The sequence below is a fragment of the Cryptosporidium andersoni genome (assembly GCF_001865355.1).
Source record: "Cryptosporidium andersoni isolate 30847 chromosome Unknown contig_18, whole genome shotgun sequence".
Lineage (NCBI taxonomy): Eukaryota > Apicomplexa > Conoidasida > Eucoccidiorida > Cryptosporidiidae > Cryptosporidium > Cryptosporidium andersoni.
Window position 1 is genome coordinate 94,319 of NW_027122829.1, and position 18,391 is coordinate 112,709.

Below are 18,391 nucleotides of genomic sequence, written 5' to 3' on the forward strand. Positions count from 1 at the left end.
CATTAATTCAATACAGCATTATTTATTGGAGAGGTAATAGGGGGGGGGGACCCGCTACTTATCTCTCGCCTCATAGGGTTTCATATACCTATTCCTAATTTAGTGAAGTTTTTTTTTTTTTTTCTTTTTTCTTTAAATCCGTAATAAATTGATCTTTAGAAATAGTAAGATTTGCTTTAAATGTTATATTCAAAGAATAAGGCCAACTCAAATACAGCCTGTTCAACTGTGCAAACAAATGAAAATACAAGTTTGGTGCCATCAGGTTGTTCAACACCAGGGTGTCACTGTAATGGTTCTGCTATTGTATCTTCTCAGTCATCTAACCCGATTACTACTCAAAGATGCTATGTAACAAGTACTGGATGTCATGAAGCTGTTGTTACAACTACAACTCAAGAAGTCCGTAGTCATAAATGCCCACCTAAGGTACAACAGATTCATGAGCATGTTACTCAACCAGTAACTCATACTTGCATAAGTACTTTAGATTGCCTAAATTACAATACTTCTGCAATATGTTGTACTAATATAGAGTGTATCTGTAACCAAAGTTGTCTCTCATGTCCCTCTGGTTGTAATTGTAAACATTATGGTCATCATCATCATGGTCATCATCATCATGGTCATTACATAGACCAATGTAATAATAATCAAAACTGTTGTTTAAACTGTAATTGCTGCTGTGCCTCAACAGTACAAACTACTGTTTACCCTGTATATATGTCATACCCAAACTATAACCAAGGTAGGAGTATTGAAGTCCCTTATACAGGATATCCAATACAAGGTAGTGGCTATCCACAAATAACATCTACACCTTACATATATTATTAAGTGTAAGTAATCAGTGAGATTTTTAACCTAATATAGCTTAGTTTTAAAAAAAAAAATTTAAGTTTACTCTGTACATTTAAGATAACTTTTAAATAAGTGAAGTTTGATTACACTTCTTAATCCATGATGATGCGCCGGAACACCAGTACTGTCCTTCTGGTGCCATACAACAACTACAGGCCTGAATACCGAAGAAGGATAGGTGCCCAAGGGCAATATTAAATCGACTATAGATAGGTTCGTAAAGTAGAAAGAGGAATCCAAATGTCACTATAAGAATTAATGTCAGGAATGCAACAACCCGAATTGTCTGTATAGCACCTCCACATTCACATTTAATTGGTACAAAACGACGATATAGGAGTGACTTTGACCACTTTGAATGATTAGATATGGAAGTGGAGAATGAATAATGATCATCATTTCGTGTATGTATTGATGAAGCATTAGCAGGAAGTATTTGTGAGTTTCCTCCAGTTTCAACATCACTTTGAGTTATGTTATGTCTAGTATTCCTTTGATGGCTATGATAATTACCATGATAATTCCGTCTATTATCCCTCCATATATTAGAATGAGGAATTGCTTCAATACTTGCTAATGACCATAAAAAACCAGCAGTGAATCCACCAATATGAGCCCAGTTATCAGTATTTGACATAAAACTCAATGATATTCCCAATAATGTAGCAAGACATATTGATATAACATAGAAAAATTGCCAACTTGTATGCTTCCAATTTTCAAGTAACATAACTATTACACCAGCTAATAAAGCAAAAAAACAAGCAGATGATCCAGCAGATATTGAACATGGATCAAGTACTGCAGATGCCAAATTCCCTACAAGACCACCTATATAATAAAGAATTATATAACGCCATACAACCCAACGTGTTTCTAAGATAACTCCCAAAGCAATTTGACTTAGGACATTTATTGTCAGATGTAGAAGTCCTGTGTGTAACCAAAATGACCAAAATAGGCGAGAAATTTGACCCTGTCGTATTAAGTTCGTATCTAAAGCACCCATATTAAAAATTACTTGTGCAGGAGGACCAAGTAAACTGTTATCTGATAATGATACTGTAGCATGACCTGTTGTTAGTTTACTATAAACAACTTCTTGTAGAAATACAAATACTAAACTTGAAGCAATAAGAGTTGTTATTAAATAGCATGGTCTAACTTTTCTCCATCTTGATCTTTCTACACATCCACAGAAGACTTCTTCAAATATTGATGTATCCTGACGTCTAGAGGACATAGCACTAGGTGATCTAGGGATATTACTATTTCCTGTTATAATTTGAGTTTCATTACCCTCAAATTCAGCTAATTCAATAAGCTTCTCTTCAGAAGCTATCATAAATTTAGTACCTGCTTTTTCTTGATGTGATAGTGTTCTAATACTACTCTCCTCGCCAACACTCATAGCTGGAGAATAGTCATCAACGGCACTTCTCTCTGGAATAGTTCCAGGCTCATTTCTCATCATAATTCAAAACTGGTGTTTTATTGTTTTCTCTATAATATAGTACTCTATATTTACCAAGTCTTAAATTAACAAATTCTTCGTGTATCTAATATATTGCTTCTCTTCTACTTGACGATTTGAAGCCAGTACACCCTTAGCGCTCAGCCAGTAACGCCTTGGTTGTCTTTATTTATATACCCGCCATACCCTATTAGTGGATTATTAACAGTTCAGACTTTGTTTTAAATTAAAAACCGTCACTTTTTAATGTCAGTCGAATATATATTTAAGATATATTAAAGTTATACATATATAAAGTGTTATATTTCACTATACATATAATCTAAATATAAAATTTATGTTTTATTAAGTGATAAATTGAATATTGCACTTTATCCTAACTTGAAGTTATATTACATTGTTTAGGTTCTATCAACCACAATACCGAAGATAAATTCATATAATAGAAGAAGTATAATTAAATTAACTCACTCTCATTACTGACTCAAACTAGTTATGCCCTACTCATAGGATTCTCCCCTTATTTTTAGTCTTCATTAAACTACTTTATTCTTAGTTGACTATATTTTTACTTATAGCGCTAGATATGTATACAACATAAATTATCAAGTGATGTGAATTTTTGTTTTTCTTATCTTTTTTTTCTTTTAATTCTTAAACAAATAGCTAACTAATATACTTACTGTACATATATACTTATTTATATTAGTATTTTTATTATGAAGTTATTGTAAAAATATTATTAATAATATACTATTGTAATTATTCATTAAGGACCAAAAATATATTATCATTAAGTATTTACTTAGATAATTTAGGAGTATTCTAGTTATTAATTGGGCGAGTTATTTAAAAATCTGAAGGTTCAAGATTTGTAAAGCTTATGATTATATTAAAGTGATTTGAATGAGTATCATTTCTAAACTAATATATTATACATTTATAGGAAAATACATAGAAAACAGTACAATTGATGCAAAATACAATTGATAATTTACCTAAGTAGTGCAAAGTATCATCTAAATTTAACATCTACATACTTCTATAATAGAATAATGAATAGCTTGGCAGATACATTCTCTAAGTATTGGAGGTATAATAGTAATATTTATTAATAGCTTATTTTAAAACTCCTATTAATCTTTAAATTTCAAGAATTTTCTGTTTTGTGATATTTCATAATTGTGTCAACTGTTTAGTATATCAGAAATAAACCAGTTACAATATTAAAGATATTAATGCTTGAATCTATAATCCAGTATTTAGGATAAAAGTGAAGTTAGAATCCTTAAAACAAGGAATTGGTTAATGAAGTAATATCTCACAAAGACAATTTATTGATCAAATATGATTTATATTAAGGACTTGATAAAATATATTGACAATTTAAGAATTTTAGTATTCTCATTACTTATTAACGGTTTGTAAATTTAGTAAAAAGTGAACTTGGTAATTAAATTTAGAACTTGTTGAGGGGACAACTTCAAATTAAAATTGGTTAAGTTATAAAAAGAACTGCAATTATGTTAAGTTAGTACTATAGATAAATCTTATTATCACAGTTACTTGCAATTTAAAGATAATTCCAGTAAGTTTCCAGCTAGTTATTTTTTACTTAAGTACTCTTAGGTTCAGTGACTCAATTTTCGTTTTTTTTTTCTGTAATCAAAGTTGGGGGCAACCTTTATCAAAGACCATCCTATTTTATTTCTATTGTACTCAATAGAAATGATCATATCCAGTTAAATATATTATAAGTAATTCATTTTTTCTAGCAGAGTTGTATCTTGCCTAACACTTAACACAGCTGAATAGTTATACAAAGTATTATATTGACACTATATTTATGGAATATCTTGGTAATATATGTAAGTCTATATTCAGATGTTAAATAAAGTATTATAGAGCTGTAGTAAATTTAAGATAACTCCGTACTTTCAGATGAAAAAAAAAGGTGACCAACTATGATGTGAAGTCCTGCGGAGATCTCAACTAAAACTCAAACTTAAGTTAAAATTCTAAAAGGTAGTTTGATATCAATGAATGATTTAATTTCATTTAAATTTTTTGTAGTTGAGATTAAATATTACATATTCTTGGGAATATTAAAACAGAACTAAATTGTACTGTGGATCCAAATATTAATGTATACTATATTCGAAGAAACCTATGACTCTTTATTTAAAATAAATAGTTGCTAATTGTTAGATATACACCTTTGTAGATTTTAGATAGAAATATATTCTATTGCTTACTAGTTCACTTAAATATAAGACTGTCTATATTGTATACCAAGTGTTCTTCCATTACAATTTTATTTTCAATTAAGTGGATAATAGTATTTATTTTCCAACCATTAACTTGGAAAAAAATATACGGAGATTGGTAGAATATTATTCATATCGTATCATATAGTTAACTTTTTCGAACATATACCTTGTTTCACCACAACTTCTAATTTCTCCAGGATTGGCTATACTATAGAACTTATCCATATAAATATTTAAAACTTATTCTTTGTAACTGTATAATAATTTAAATTATGTGTAGTGTAGAGTATAATATTATTTATATCTAACAGTTAAGTAAATTAAATACAAGTTCATATTGAGATCTAAAGAATTTAAGAAGGTAATTGACAGAGTTTCTTAATCCATTTGATATTATTAATAATATATGGGTGTTTAGATATTTCACCGACACTACATATATTTTCCAAAATTTGTCTTCTATCTTGTGCCATTAAGTATTGAACTAACTGACCATTAAAGGCAGTTATTAGGTCTCCAATAAGAGCTGTGGCACTTTTTAAATTATTGTCATTTGGGAACTCCTTATTATAATCATTGACAATATTATTGACGAATTGTATCATATTGGGGACGTATGATCCTATAAGTTCTAATTTTTGAGCATCCTTCATACCGTAAACAATGCTGGTATAACCTTGTAATACAGCTTCACGTAGTTCACCCAAATATTCAATCCAATCTTCACTATTGACAGGACCATCGTTATATTGTGTCAAAGCAGCTTGTTGAAATAATTGCAATGTAGTTCCAATATAAGGCACAAAGGAATGGCCTAAATTCATTGCTAAATCACCTAAAGATATGATAGCTAAAGGTTTTATTTTACGGTCAACTTCACTTTTAGCCAGCAATGTGCATAATGTCTGTACTAGAGTATCCAAATAAGGGCAAATATTTTGCCCAACAGATCTAACCATATCACCAACTAGTTCAATAGATATTTTGCAAGTCTCCAATTCATCATATCGTTGCATGTATGGTAGAGTCACAGTAATACATTCCTGTAAATAAGGGGAAAAATCAAGACCCATTGATACAATCAATGCAGTCAGGGCAATTAATATTTCTTCATTTGCTCCTCCTTGTCGTAGCATATCAAAATATAACCTTAATAGTATTGAGGAATATTGATTGATATTCTTCCCCAGCTTAGTTGTCAATGCATACAATATACCACACGTTAATTGAATATTTGTTGCTACTGGTTCAGGTTTTGGAATTGGATTATTTTCAACTAATTTTTGTAGTCCAAACTCTTCCCCTATGATTAATTCTTTAGTTAAATTCATTAAATTGTCTGTATTTCCTAAGCCAGACTGAGTGACAACCATGCTTATAGCATTGTAACATGCTTGTTTCATATTATATTCATCTGCAATACTCCTCTTTGATGCCTGAAGTAGACTATGTATAATGTAAGGGAACCACATATCCATAATTGCTCCAGCTCCCTCAACATTTGTTGATGTTTCAGCTAACTGATGTATAACCCAGCAAATATTAGCACATACACGAGCTTCATCTGTCAATAGTCTCTGTAGCAATACAGCCAATAAACTATTTCCGTTATTCTGTTGTTGCTGTGGAGCTAACCCTACTAGGGGAAAGATAATACTAGGGTGAAACGTAACTATTCTCCCAATAGTCCAAGCGCATGTATCGCGTACTGCAACAGTATTATCATTTAAAGCTTGGCATAGATTTGTTACAGAAGATTCCACTATAGGTTGCATTCGCTGGAAACTAGGGCCTTCTAAAATACTACCATAGGCTAGTACTGCAGCCTCCCTATTGTGCCAATTTGTATGAGAAAAATTTGCATGAATGAAACTTAGTGTAGGTTCTAAAATATTATCTCCTAAAAGCTGAGCACAAAGTGTCAAACATGCACCTGCTGCTTTAGCAACAGTCCAACTCTCTGGGTCACTATCATCATCATTTTGTTTTAATAATGTCTCCAACATTACAGGAATAAGCATTGACTGAATTTGTCTAATGTAGTGTAGACAACTAGGTGCTACTTGTATTGATAGAGAATTTTGTTCATCATCTAATACTAGATCTATTTCCAAATCTGCTATTGTATTCCAAAATTCTATACAACAGATTGCTACTGGTTCATATATACCCTTAATGCTTTTTATTACCATTGGTGCTATGACTGGTAGATATGGTCCCAAATATTCATAATACTCAGCCGCTATGGAAACTAAGCATTCATACGCTGCTGTTTGTAATAGTTCTCTTTTTGTACCCTCAGTTCCACATAAATTACATAAGACTTGAAAGATTAAATTCCTTTCATGTTCATTTTTAAAATTGTTTCTTGCAAAAAATAAAGCAAAATAGAAAGATTTTGTAGCCGCTAATGATGTCTCAATATCTGAGTCATTCATTCCTTGAATTATAGCCGTCAATATTTGGTTGCTAATATCATCTGTAATAATGACAGATGCTACTTCATTTTCTAATTGTCTAGAATCTTCACACAAATATCCCAGCGCTGTTAATGCAGATCTTTTATGTACCAAAGATAACTCATCTCCTTTAGATTCTTGTATTAGTCTCAACAAATAAGGTAATAACTCTGGCCATCTTTGGCAAGGTAACTCAACTCGTCCGAGTTTAGCTATAACTTGACAAGCTGCTCCTCTTATACTAGCAAGTGGACTTAATAGAGACTCTAGAACAGCAGATTTTATCTTATTTGTTATTTGTTGAGGTAAGGATATCCACATTCCACGCCTCTCTATATCTAGACGTAGCTCAACAGCTGAAACTGCATTTTTTAGCAATAAACCAGCAAGTTGTCGTGATAGCTCTGGCTTGCTCTCATTATGTAATTCATCTGCCAAAATAACTAAGTAATCACCAAAATTAGCTTCTTGAGCATGATGTAATTGTTGTTCTGCACTTTTTCTAATAGACTCCACTGGATTATGACAGTTTAGCAAAATTGGTGTCAGGTCCATTACTAGTTTTTGTTTTAAACCACCTCCTTTAGCTCTAAATCTTTATATATAATTAATAGTACTCAAATATTTCTCTTCTGATTTTTTTTCTACTCCTTTTAATTGTTTTTTTAAAAGCCTTAATAGATATGGGGCTACTTCTTGGAAGAGGGGTACTCTACGCTTGGTAAACTTACGCCAAATATTGGCTGGTTGGGCTATAATAGGAGCTGAATTAATACTTCACTAATAAATGACACTTTTTATGAAAAATCTTGAAGTATAAATATACCTGTTAATCTTCCTTGATAATATTAATATTTCTAAAGAGGATCAAATTTTATTGAGCTATAGGCCTTTTTTTTTGCCAAATAGTAAAACCTTGTTGAAACTATTCTTAATTTATCTATTCTATTTATTTTTTTTTTTTTATTTCGATGTAATTATTTTTTATTGTTCAAGTGAAGTTATTTTAATGCTATTATTAATATTTTGTTTATTATTGATAATAAGCATATCACTTCAGAATGATCTAACTTCAGCATATTCAATAATATATCCAACCTAGCTACTAACAAAGATTTTTACAATATTTAATGCTACTAGAGTTTCTTAAAGTTTTAATTTTTATTTAATTTAAATCCTCACTTTTATATTATAACTGAAAACTTTCTTTTTATATAAATGTAATACAAGTCTTGCTACTGATTAGCGTGTCCATTTTCCTTTTTTTGTTCTATATGTTAATCCTATGAATACCTACAAGTACTATTGAAATCTTGCTATATTATATATTGTAGCAAGATTAAAATAATGAACGTGATTCATTCACTGAAAAAAAGACCACAAATTAGTCTTTTTTAGTAAGAATATACTCTAAAACAAACCATTATATTGCAAAAGATTTTTATACAGACAATATTCTTGTTTAATGGTGTAAATATAAGAGTTATAGATATATTCTTTCAAATTGAGGGGGTACAATAAACTTTAAAAAGTGGCCATTTTATTAGTCAAACATTCTAGGAATAAATGAAGTAAAATATGTTATTTTTAAGTTCTATATAGAATTTATATGAAGAAGATTTTCATTTGTTCAATTAAATGCTAGAACTCAAATAATATAGATTTCTACGTACATACTGATTAGTAGTAATAAATATAATATATTTTTTTTCTTTTTATTAAAGTAATTCAGTAGATATCTGGCAGAATTTTTGTACTCGCAGATTTGGTGGTGCAATTGCTAATGAACTTAGTTGTACTATTGGACAGTATAATATAATTTTACTTGGGACATATTTAATAACTTTAAGAGTTCGATTTGTTATCATTTTATTTTGCTCCTTTATATATTATTTTCTTCATTATAATTTGCATTTAAATATTAATAATTCTGAATAGCTAATTTAACTCTTAGATTTTTTGAACTTTATAAGTACCACTTATAACCAAAAGTATAAATATATATATAGAATCATACTAGCACATTTTACTCCATAATTTTCTTTTTCTCATACTTAGTATTTTTATACCTTTGTAATATTAATATCTAATTATATATTATAATGAGTGTCACTTTCTTCATTTCTAATAATATAAATTTCTTTTTTTAGCAATATACTGTCCTACATTATTAAAGTTCAGAGTTGATATTTTTGTTTTATATTTAACAACTCTCAATAATTGAAAATATAAAATTCATTTATCTTCGAGTTTCTAAACTTACTCCTTAAGTATATTATACAGCTAAATATTGGGTATATGTTATCTTTTGATTTCTGTTGATACTTAATTAGCTTGAATAGTAAGTAGTGTACACTTTTCAATTTCAACCTAAAGAATTAAAGTATATGTTTATAAAATGACTTAGATTATTACTTTCTGCTTCTACTATATCCCTTTAGTATATTAAAAGATGAACTATAAAGGTCTATATTCCTAAGTTTATTCTTATTCACAGTACAAGTCTATTTACTAGTCTCAATGATAACATCAAGAAATCCTTTAGTATGATCATTGTTATGGGAGTACTATAAACTGTTAAATATTCTAATGCCTATATCTCCTTTATAAATGCCATATTTTGAGGTTCATATTAATCTTAAAATTTTTAAGTGTCTTATTTTATTTATAGCGCCAAAACATATAAGTGAGATCCAGTTTAAGAGTGACAGTCCCCACAATAGGTGCATGCTTGATGTATCTGCTATTAGTTTCTATTACTCAATAAATATTTACATTGATGTTTAGCTCTTTAAATTTTTTTAAATCAGGATTTAAGGTATCTGATATATTTCATCGCAATAAGAATGATATAAAACCAACTAATGATGCAGATATAGCTGAGGGTAATTTGGCTACTAAAGAAGAGCCAGAGATTGTTGCTGTAAGTTTTTTTGGATATATAATATTTTAAAATATAGCTATAAATGCTAATTATATTATATTTATAGGATGAAACACTTGGTCAAGATCCTCAATTTATTGATGAACTTGCCAATATTCCAGTTATGCAAATGGATGAGTTTATTAATAAATTTATTGAACAAAATGTAGAAGGTGAGATCTAATTTCGACATTATTTTATGTATCTAAATTTTATTTAGTTAAATTTACTTTTTTTAGAGCAAATTGATATATATAAGGTTCTTCAGCGGAGATGGAAAGTCACTATGTGGAATTTTATAGTAGAGAATTTTTCAGATGAATGTAATCTTTTTTTGGAAATAGACTTTGGAACATCAAGAGATGAATATAGAGTAAGAGATGAATCTCATGAGTACATTTTGGCGGATGGATCATTAAAACATCGCATAAGAAGTCCAGTTATTCATAATCTTGTTAAGGGTAAACCTCAAAATATTGATTTTAGTCCTGTATTTGAATATCGTGGTTCTTATAATGATCTTGAACGAGAGAAATTAAAAATTTCCGCTTGGAAATATCATAATCTTAGGCTAAATACTTTGGATGCTATATTTGAAGTTAAATTACTAGTTTGTGCTAATTCTGAGATACAGCAAAATTTCACACTGGTTCGGTTAATAGAAAGTAACAAGACAGAACAAATGTACAAAGTTACATTTAATCTTTACTTTCAAGAACTTTATGATTTTCAGTTATCATTCAAAAGATGGGAAGTAAAGAGATTACTTACATACTCAGATATGATGGACAAACTTAACCAAACATCTAATAAAGGAAATAGATTAAGCTTAAATAACGCTGCACATTATCAGTCTATATATAATATTGATGATTTCAAAACAATAAAGGATGAATTTATTTGTGATGATATCGGAAAAAATTTGCAAAAGAGATTTGAATCACAACCGCTTCAATATAGAGATAATTTCGTTGTAAATAAATCAGAGTCCATAGAGAAGGTGGAAAATCTAGAATCTCATATTATTAATATTCCTGATACTGAAGTAGATTCAAAAGTAGTTTTAAGTAATTCGTCTCAAGATAATGGTCAGAGTGGTAATATCTCAGTATATTGGAAAAATATATTGAGTATATTCGGTATAAGAGAGAGAACTCCTCGATTATTAGAAAAAAAAGATAGTCTTTTATATGAGCAGGAACTAAGCCAATCTTCACTACATCCTTCAACATGCTGTCCTAGATTACGAATTTATCTAACGTGGCCAAATCCCTTTAAAGTGTTTAAGATTTCAAGTAGTATTCAGAGTAAGACTAATTGGCCAATATGGGATAGTATTGGGGCAATGTACTTCCGTGGGACTATTGCAGATTTAGAAAATAGTTTCTTGGATATTGAAATAGTTGATACAACAAAAGATAGGAAACATAATATTCAAGCAAAAGCGCATATTCCATTAAAAGGACTAATTGAAAGTAGTACAGTTGTAGAATCAACGTTGACTAGTCCCTTATGGTTAACAGAATCTAGTAAATCTCCAATTAGAAGTGATTTAGCTACATGGTATTTTGGAACAATTTTAGGCACAATATCATTTACTCACTATCCTTTACAGAGGCAGAAAGGAGGTCTTATACATTTTATTCCAGATAGGGTGTATCTTCTTGTGAAAATAAAACAGGTTGATAATATAGTTACTTTTGAAAATTTAGATTTTGCACAAATAAGAGCATCTGTTACTCATCATGGGCTAACTGCAAGAACTAGTGGAGTTGGGGAGTCTTCTAGATCATCATCTTCATCTTTATTCAGTGACTATATCGTTTTCCCATTGCAGTTACCTCCTATTTCACAGTTATATACCCATCATTTAGAGAGTTTAGATGATGTATATATAGATTTATGGGTTAACTCAATAGATCAAATTAAGAAGGTAGAACATGCCGGTTTTACATCATTTACTATATGGGACACTTTATTTACAGCAAAAGGAGTGAAACGATCTATAACAGAAAAAGTAACTACTTCTTATATTAATGGAGAACAAGATAAACTGAAGGTTAGATTATTAGAACAAAGTACACAGCTAAAATTCTTATTTCCAACAGAAAGAACAGCAAATATCTCTTTTGAGGCATTTATCACACCTGATATATTAAATTTAAAGGGAGATAGTACTGGTTCTTTATTCAATAAGAAGAAGGAGATTGGAGAAACAATAGATATATTTTTAAGAAGTAGAATAGAATTATCTCCAAGTCAAGCTCCAAAGACTTTTATGAGTAACAAAGTAAATATAAAGCTGATACTCGATAAAAAAGTCGGTTCAAGTGTCTCACAAAGATTTTTCTTGTATTCTGCATTTAATCATAGAGGAAACGAGTTGTTATTGTGTCAATTTGTTGGTCCGATTCCATCTCCATTAACAAATACTACGCCTAATAGTATATTTCATTATATTCGGTGTGTTCCATTTATAACTAGTACCTATAGAGATCCTCCTAAAAAAGTGAAAGATAAACTCATTGAGGATACTCCAGGAATAAAAACAAAAGGTTCTTCAGTATCTGGATTAGATTTGGAGACATTCACACTAAAGAAATCAAGTTATTGGTTTACTCCAGATTTCACTCTTCTCAATAATGGTGGCAATGTAATAGATCATTGTTTGTTGCAAGTTTCAATGTTATTACAGCTGAAAGTTCAATCATTTGTATGTATAGGAACTGTTGGTAGAGGTTTGATTCATTATTGGGTTATGACGTGGCATTTTAATGAGATGAATAATATAACGATAGTCAAATTTTGGGAGGTAACAACTGGACAGGTGTATACATTAAAAAATCGTTTTTTAGATACAGCAAGAGCTAGAGAAGTTTCTATAAGATTTAGAAAAAGAGAGCGTTTGTTATCTAAGCAGATGCAAAACAATGAAGAAAATCAGGATCAACTTCCATCAGAAAATTTACTAAAAGTAGTAAGGTTACCCTATAAAACTATTGATACCATATTTAATGAGTGCAATATGTGGTATAATGTACAAAGTAGTGCTAATCCAGGAAATATATACTATGATTTATGGAATACTTCATGTTTTGTTAGCTGTACTGATTCTCCAATGGACTATCCACTGGGATTTCGTTACCAACCATATTCCTCAAAACCTACAATATCTTCAATTACTAGTATGAAGGGTACTGTAAAAAATATGTTGATGTATGAAATACAAGCTCATAGGAATTCTCAAAATTTAACGACAAGATGGAATCGTGATCCAAATTTAGAGGGTTTTTTGGAGAAGGGATTAGATTTGCTTGAGCAGGCAGAAATAGCAGATGATGATGGTGAGGCATTAGCTTTAGCAAAGTTTAGAGATTGGAAAACTGCAATGGAATCAAAGGTTCCACCCATGCACAGATTATTGGGATTTCCTCTATCTTTCAATCATGCAGATACAAAAATAATTCTAGATACTTTGTTAGGTAAATTGGAAGTTATTTATACAAGAGAACACTCTGCAACTTTTAGCATTGCAGTGACAGTGAATGGATACCCTGGATGTATTATCTGCACAAGAGTTTTTTTAGTAGTTGTACAAAAAGTTAGTGAGAGAGAAAGAAGGAGGATTTTGGAGAAAAGAGAACAAGAGCGTATAAAAAAAGAGGAAAAACTTAAAAGGAAGGTTTCAATTGCAGTAGCAAAGTTATTAGATACTAATCCTGATGAGTTACTACCATCACAAGATGAGAGAAGGTTAACAAAAGCAACCCCAAATATCGAAGCTGATGTTGTAGATCTTCAGAAAGATAGACATAGTGATCAAAATTTAGATACAAAGCAACCCCAAGATAAGACTGAAAGCTTGAGTGAGATAGCTCAAGATTCCGCTGTGACAGGAGGCATAGTTGGAGAATCCTTATTAGGAGATATGCGAAGAAAGAAAGGGAAAGCTAGGCGCAAAAGAAAGGTTCAATTACCCGAAGGAAGTATAGGGGGGAATTTGTGGATTGCACGTCAAATTGTAGATGACAACAATTTTGTAACATTGATAGAGAGTATAGAAGAAATTATCAGCAGTGCATTGTTGATATCACCTGATAGAGTATGTGGTACTGAAGTCAATTACGAAGGTCAGAGAATTGCATTTTCAATATTACCAGATAATGAAGATCACAATACCCCCACACCATTGGATTTAATGTATGAGTTTGCGCTGAAAGTAGATGAATTACTTCAGGAAGATAAACATTTCATTGAATTTACGGGTGGAGATGCTGTACTTGAATGGGACTACTCTCAGGTTGAAGATAAAGATGATATTGCTGCAAAGTCAGAATATTCAGAGAAGCCTGTAAGATTAGAGGAGCTACAAGTAAATACTGAGGTTGATAATAATGAACCAATTAATGCAGAAGAAGATAACAAATATGAGTCAGAACATAAAATAGATACATATGGAGAAGTTGAAGCGAATTTGTCGGAAGAAAATAAGGAGAATAAAGAATCACTACTAGCATATACTACAGAGAAAAATATTCAGAGAAATAGCTCCACAGATTCTTCAGATAATAGTCCTAAATTGGAGGAAAATAAAAAAAAAAGATTTTTAAGACGTGGACCAAGTTTGGATGGTGAAGATGATGAGAGTGAAAATCAGGTTAAATTAATCCTAGATCACCATAAGGAAAACTTAGGTAATCAGGAGCAAACTAGTAAATTATTAGATAATAGTAAAGCATTAGAAGTGGGGAAAACCTCAACACAGCCTATTCAAGAAAAAGGATATAGTGAATTGCCTACATTGATGGAGAGCAAATATAGAGTATTAGGAGATAACAAATCTTCACAAAAGGTAGATAAAAAGAGCAGAGTATTAATTAATAGTGCTAATAGAGATAGAGTAAAACGATTTACAAAGAGTGGGAAATATATTATATACAAGAGACCAGAGTACGAAGAATCTCGAGCTAGAAAGAGACAGATTGAGGAACAGAAACATGATGACTTAGAAGAGTCGCAAATGTATTATCCTGCAGCAAAATTAGCAATAAGTTTAGCGAGAGGACATAGTGATATTTCTAAGAAAGGTTTACTAACTTCGGGTATTAAAAAAACTACTCCAGCAACGCTTTCTTCATCGCTCGTTACAAAGGAGTCAATTAGACTTGAGAGAAATAGGAGCTCCAATGAATTGTTAAATTTGATATTTAAGGGTAAAGAAGAATCTCTATATACTCTAGTACCGGAAAATTCGTTTAGTTACGAGGAACAGAATTTAGCTAATAGCAAAACAAATATATTAGATTAGTTCTGAAATAGTGAAGATAGTTAAAGTTATAGTTGGTCATGTTAACAAATTGCATTGAATTTAATTCAAAAAATTAGATGGGTGATCTACTTTAGGTGGCTTGTTTTTATAAGAGTAATATAAAGTTGCTATTCTGCTTAAGTATCACTTGTTGGGATAATAGCGGGTTGAAAAGTGTTTTTGCCAGTGAATTCGTTCTTAATACTTCCCAAAATGGTACAATTCGAATTTTAGATCACCTGCTCATATAACATTTCATTGGAAATCTAGGTTATAGAAGGAAGTTTACTAGAAGTTTTGAATTAAATCAAATCTATACTAGATAGTTTATACTATAAGTGGGACATAAACCTAGTTTCAATAATTAAAGACATATATAATAAAATGTGCAACAGAAGTATAGAAACCGAAGAGAAGAAAACTTTAGTTTATAAGACAATAAAATCAATTGTCTTAGGGATTATTTCTATTTATTGGGAAAGAGGTGGTAGCTGGGAAGTAGTATCCGAGAAGATCACACAACATATAATAAATTACCTTCGAACAGATTATGCAAGTGATGTGAGACAAAGTATTAACTACTATTTTGAAAGTTCTGACCGAAGGGATTTTACAGGTGATCAGTTGAACATCAAAATGAAAGTGGATGATATAGCATCATTAGTGATGCGACTATATAAATTACAAAATGGCCACTTCCAAAAAGAGACTGAAACCAGTGATAAAGTACTAGCTGAGAGTAATATTATACCTTTAAGAAAATCTGAAGGATCCAGATATTTTGAAGATGTCAGTTTGGATACTAATTATGAGAATCTTTATATATATAAACGTTTATATGTTCAAAAAAAAATTATGAATGATTCCACTTTTCTTTCTAGTTATATTGATGTGGGAACTATAGCAGATTTAAACATGTATATCAGAAAGAATATCAGCAAGCTAATGGAATCAATATATACAATACTTGATAATAAAAAAGTACTAAGTAAGCATTACTCTATAACAGATGTAATTAGTGAGTATGAATATGAGAACTTATCAGTTTGTAACTTCCCATTTTCATATTATGAGAAGCTATTTTTTGAATATCATATACATAATGAAGTAATATTTAGGTCAGATTTGACTGAAGATAAAGTAATCAGGAATTTACATGCTATTGCAAATAAATCTTTAAGTCTAACACGGTCAGAATTGTTACCATTTTTTGATATCTACGATAGTAGTCAATTTAACAAGTCTGAAGAGTGGGTAGAATCACCATTATTTGGGAACTTTAAGAGTTTAGGTAGCTCAAATATTGTGGATGTTCCACTTAATATTGAGGATAAACAAATAAGTACCAATAGCTTATCATTTGCTGATATTGTTGAGAGTGAACAAAGATCTCAGAAGAACAGACTGCATCGAATGGTAAATACTGGATATAAGAAGCCTATTAATTCTGTGCGTCCTATAAATTTGAGATATTTCAGAGATAACTTTAATATATGGGAGATTTCTTATAGAAATTCACTATCAAAAGATTTTTGTCTTGATGATTTCCAAACAGTTGAAAGCCTTCTAATTAAAAAGGAAATAGAATTTACTGATGATATCTTGATGAATCCTAATGTTATTTATTCAAAAGTTGAAAATTGCAATATATCTCCCGAAAAATCAGAATCTCTATCATTAACTTTTGAAGATGTAGTTAGAGTTATAGAAAAGAGAAATCTTATTGACTTAATTATAGGTAATAGGTATTTATTGATTCATGTATTGTCTGATGGAACATATGGGAAAGTTTATTCTGCAATTGACCTTTTATTTTTTAAATGGGTATGCTTGAAAATAATGAAAAGAGGAAATAGTGATGTAAACTATTTTTCTGATTCTTTACTGGAAGCGGAAATTCTGAATGAGTTGTCGCTTAATAAAGAGGTTAATTATATGCCGAAATACATTGATACCCTAGTCAGTCATAACCATATAATGATTGTAACAGAGTTACTAGGACCAAATCTGCTTATGGTACAAGATAAACATTTATCTTATTTTGAAGAAGATGATGCAATTTTAGAGGCACCTAGTGTTAATAGTTACAGTAATATTTATCTTAACAAAAAAATCTTTAATGAACCAATTAAGAGATTCTATACACTTGGGAGAATTCAGAGAGTAATATTTCAACTTTTAAAGTGTTTGAGTATAGCGCATGGAAGTTATATTGTACATTGTGACATTAAACTGGAAAATATCGTCTTCGATTGCATAGATGCAAACGATATAACTAACTCTTGTATAAATAATTTCAATAATTGTTTGGATCTTATTAAAGATCCTATTTATATTAAATTAATAGATTGGGGTAGTAGTACGAAATTGCACTTCGAGAAGATAGAATGTGGCAAAACTTACATACAAAGCCGCTATTACAGATCACCTGAAATTTGTCTAGGTTTACCGTATGACGAGAAAACTGATATTTGGAGTGTAGGATGTGTAATGGCTGAACTTTGGATGGGAAGACCATTATTTGCTCCTGCACAATCTACTCAGCAACTTTTATCAAATATTGTACTAATAATGGGGCAACTTTCACTAGATATGGTTACAAAGTCACAATTTGCTAGCAATTTAATAACAAAAGATGGACATTTATATGAAAAAATTTGCAGCAACAGTGACTTTGGCATTAATAAAATTCGTGTCTACACGAGAAATAACTCGGCTACACTTGAAAGTCTTCTAGATTGTCAAGAGACATTATTTATTGACTTATTGAGGTTACTGTTAAAGCTCAATCCTTCTGAGAGGATATCTGCTTCCGATGCATTGATGCACCCATGGTTTGAAATAAAATATGTTGATGGTTTATAATAATTTTCTTTTAATAGTTTGTAATTAGGCTATTTATCTACAGGAGATTTTGCAAGGGAATTCAATACTCTGCTTTTAATAGTCACAAAAAATGTGTCATAAGTTGCCAGTAATTAATAGGATATAATGTGTCAATAAAACTCTTTATTTGTATTTATAATTGCTTTATTTTTAATAGGAAAAGGTACTACTAGAGTCACGAAAGTATAGAGACGTGTATCTGTGATAGAA

The 18,391-nt window shown here is 30.4% G+C and overlaps 5 protein-coding genes across 5 annotated transcripts; 3 read left to right on the top strand and 2 right to left on the bottom strand.

Annotated features, from left to right (window-relative positions):
- Positions 1–180: 180 nt before the first annotated feature.
- On the top strand, positions 181–837 carry cand_019760 (uncharacterized protein; the record flags this gene model as incomplete). Its single annotated transcript, XM_067212206.1, has 1 exon — positions 181–837. One exon carries the CDS (start codon positions 181–183, stop codon positions 835–837), a length of 657 nt encoding a protein of 218 aa, XP_067069112.1.
- An 88-nt stretch (positions 838–925) lies between these two features.
- Positions 926–2,335, bottom strand: cand_019770 (rhomboid family protein; the record flags this gene model as incomplete). Its single annotated transcript, XM_067212207.1, has 1 exon — positions 926–2,335. One exon carries the CDS (start codon positions 2,333–2,335, stop codon positions 926–928), a length of 1,410 nt encoding a protein of 469 aa, XP_067069113.1.
- A 2,623-nt stretch (positions 2,336–4,958) lies between these two features.
- cand_019780 (importin-beta N-terminal domain-containing protein) lies at positions 4,959–7,619 on the bottom strand (the record flags this gene model as incomplete). Its single annotated transcript, XM_067212208.1, has 1 exon — positions 4,959–7,619. The coding sequence occupies one exon, from the start codon at positions 7,617–7,619 to the stop codon at positions 4,959–4,961; it is 2,661 nt and encodes an 886-aa protein (XP_067069114.1).
- Positions 7,620–9,516: 1,897 nt separating this feature from the next.
- Positions 9,517–15,295, top strand: cand_019790 (uncharacterized protein; the record flags this gene model as incomplete). The annotated part of the gene is made up of 5 exons (XM_067212209.1): positions 9,517–9,529; positions 9,736–9,800; positions 9,883–9,987; positions 10,055–10,160; positions 10,227–15,295. The coding sequence occupies 5 exons, from the start codon at positions 9,517–9,519 to the stop codon at positions 15,293–15,295; spliced, it is 5,358 nt and encodes a 1,785-aa protein (XP_067069115.1).
- A 384-nt stretch (positions 15,296–15,679) lies between these two features.
- Positions 15,680–18,160, top strand: cand_019800 (protein kinase domain-containing protein; the record flags this gene model as incomplete). The annotated part of the gene is made up of 1 exon (XM_067212210.1): positions 15,680–18,160. The coding sequence occupies one exon, from the start codon at positions 15,680–15,682 to the stop codon at positions 18,158–18,160; it is 2,481 nt and encodes an 826-aa protein (XP_067069116.1).
- Between the last annotated feature and the right edge of the window lie 231 nt (positions 18,161–18,391).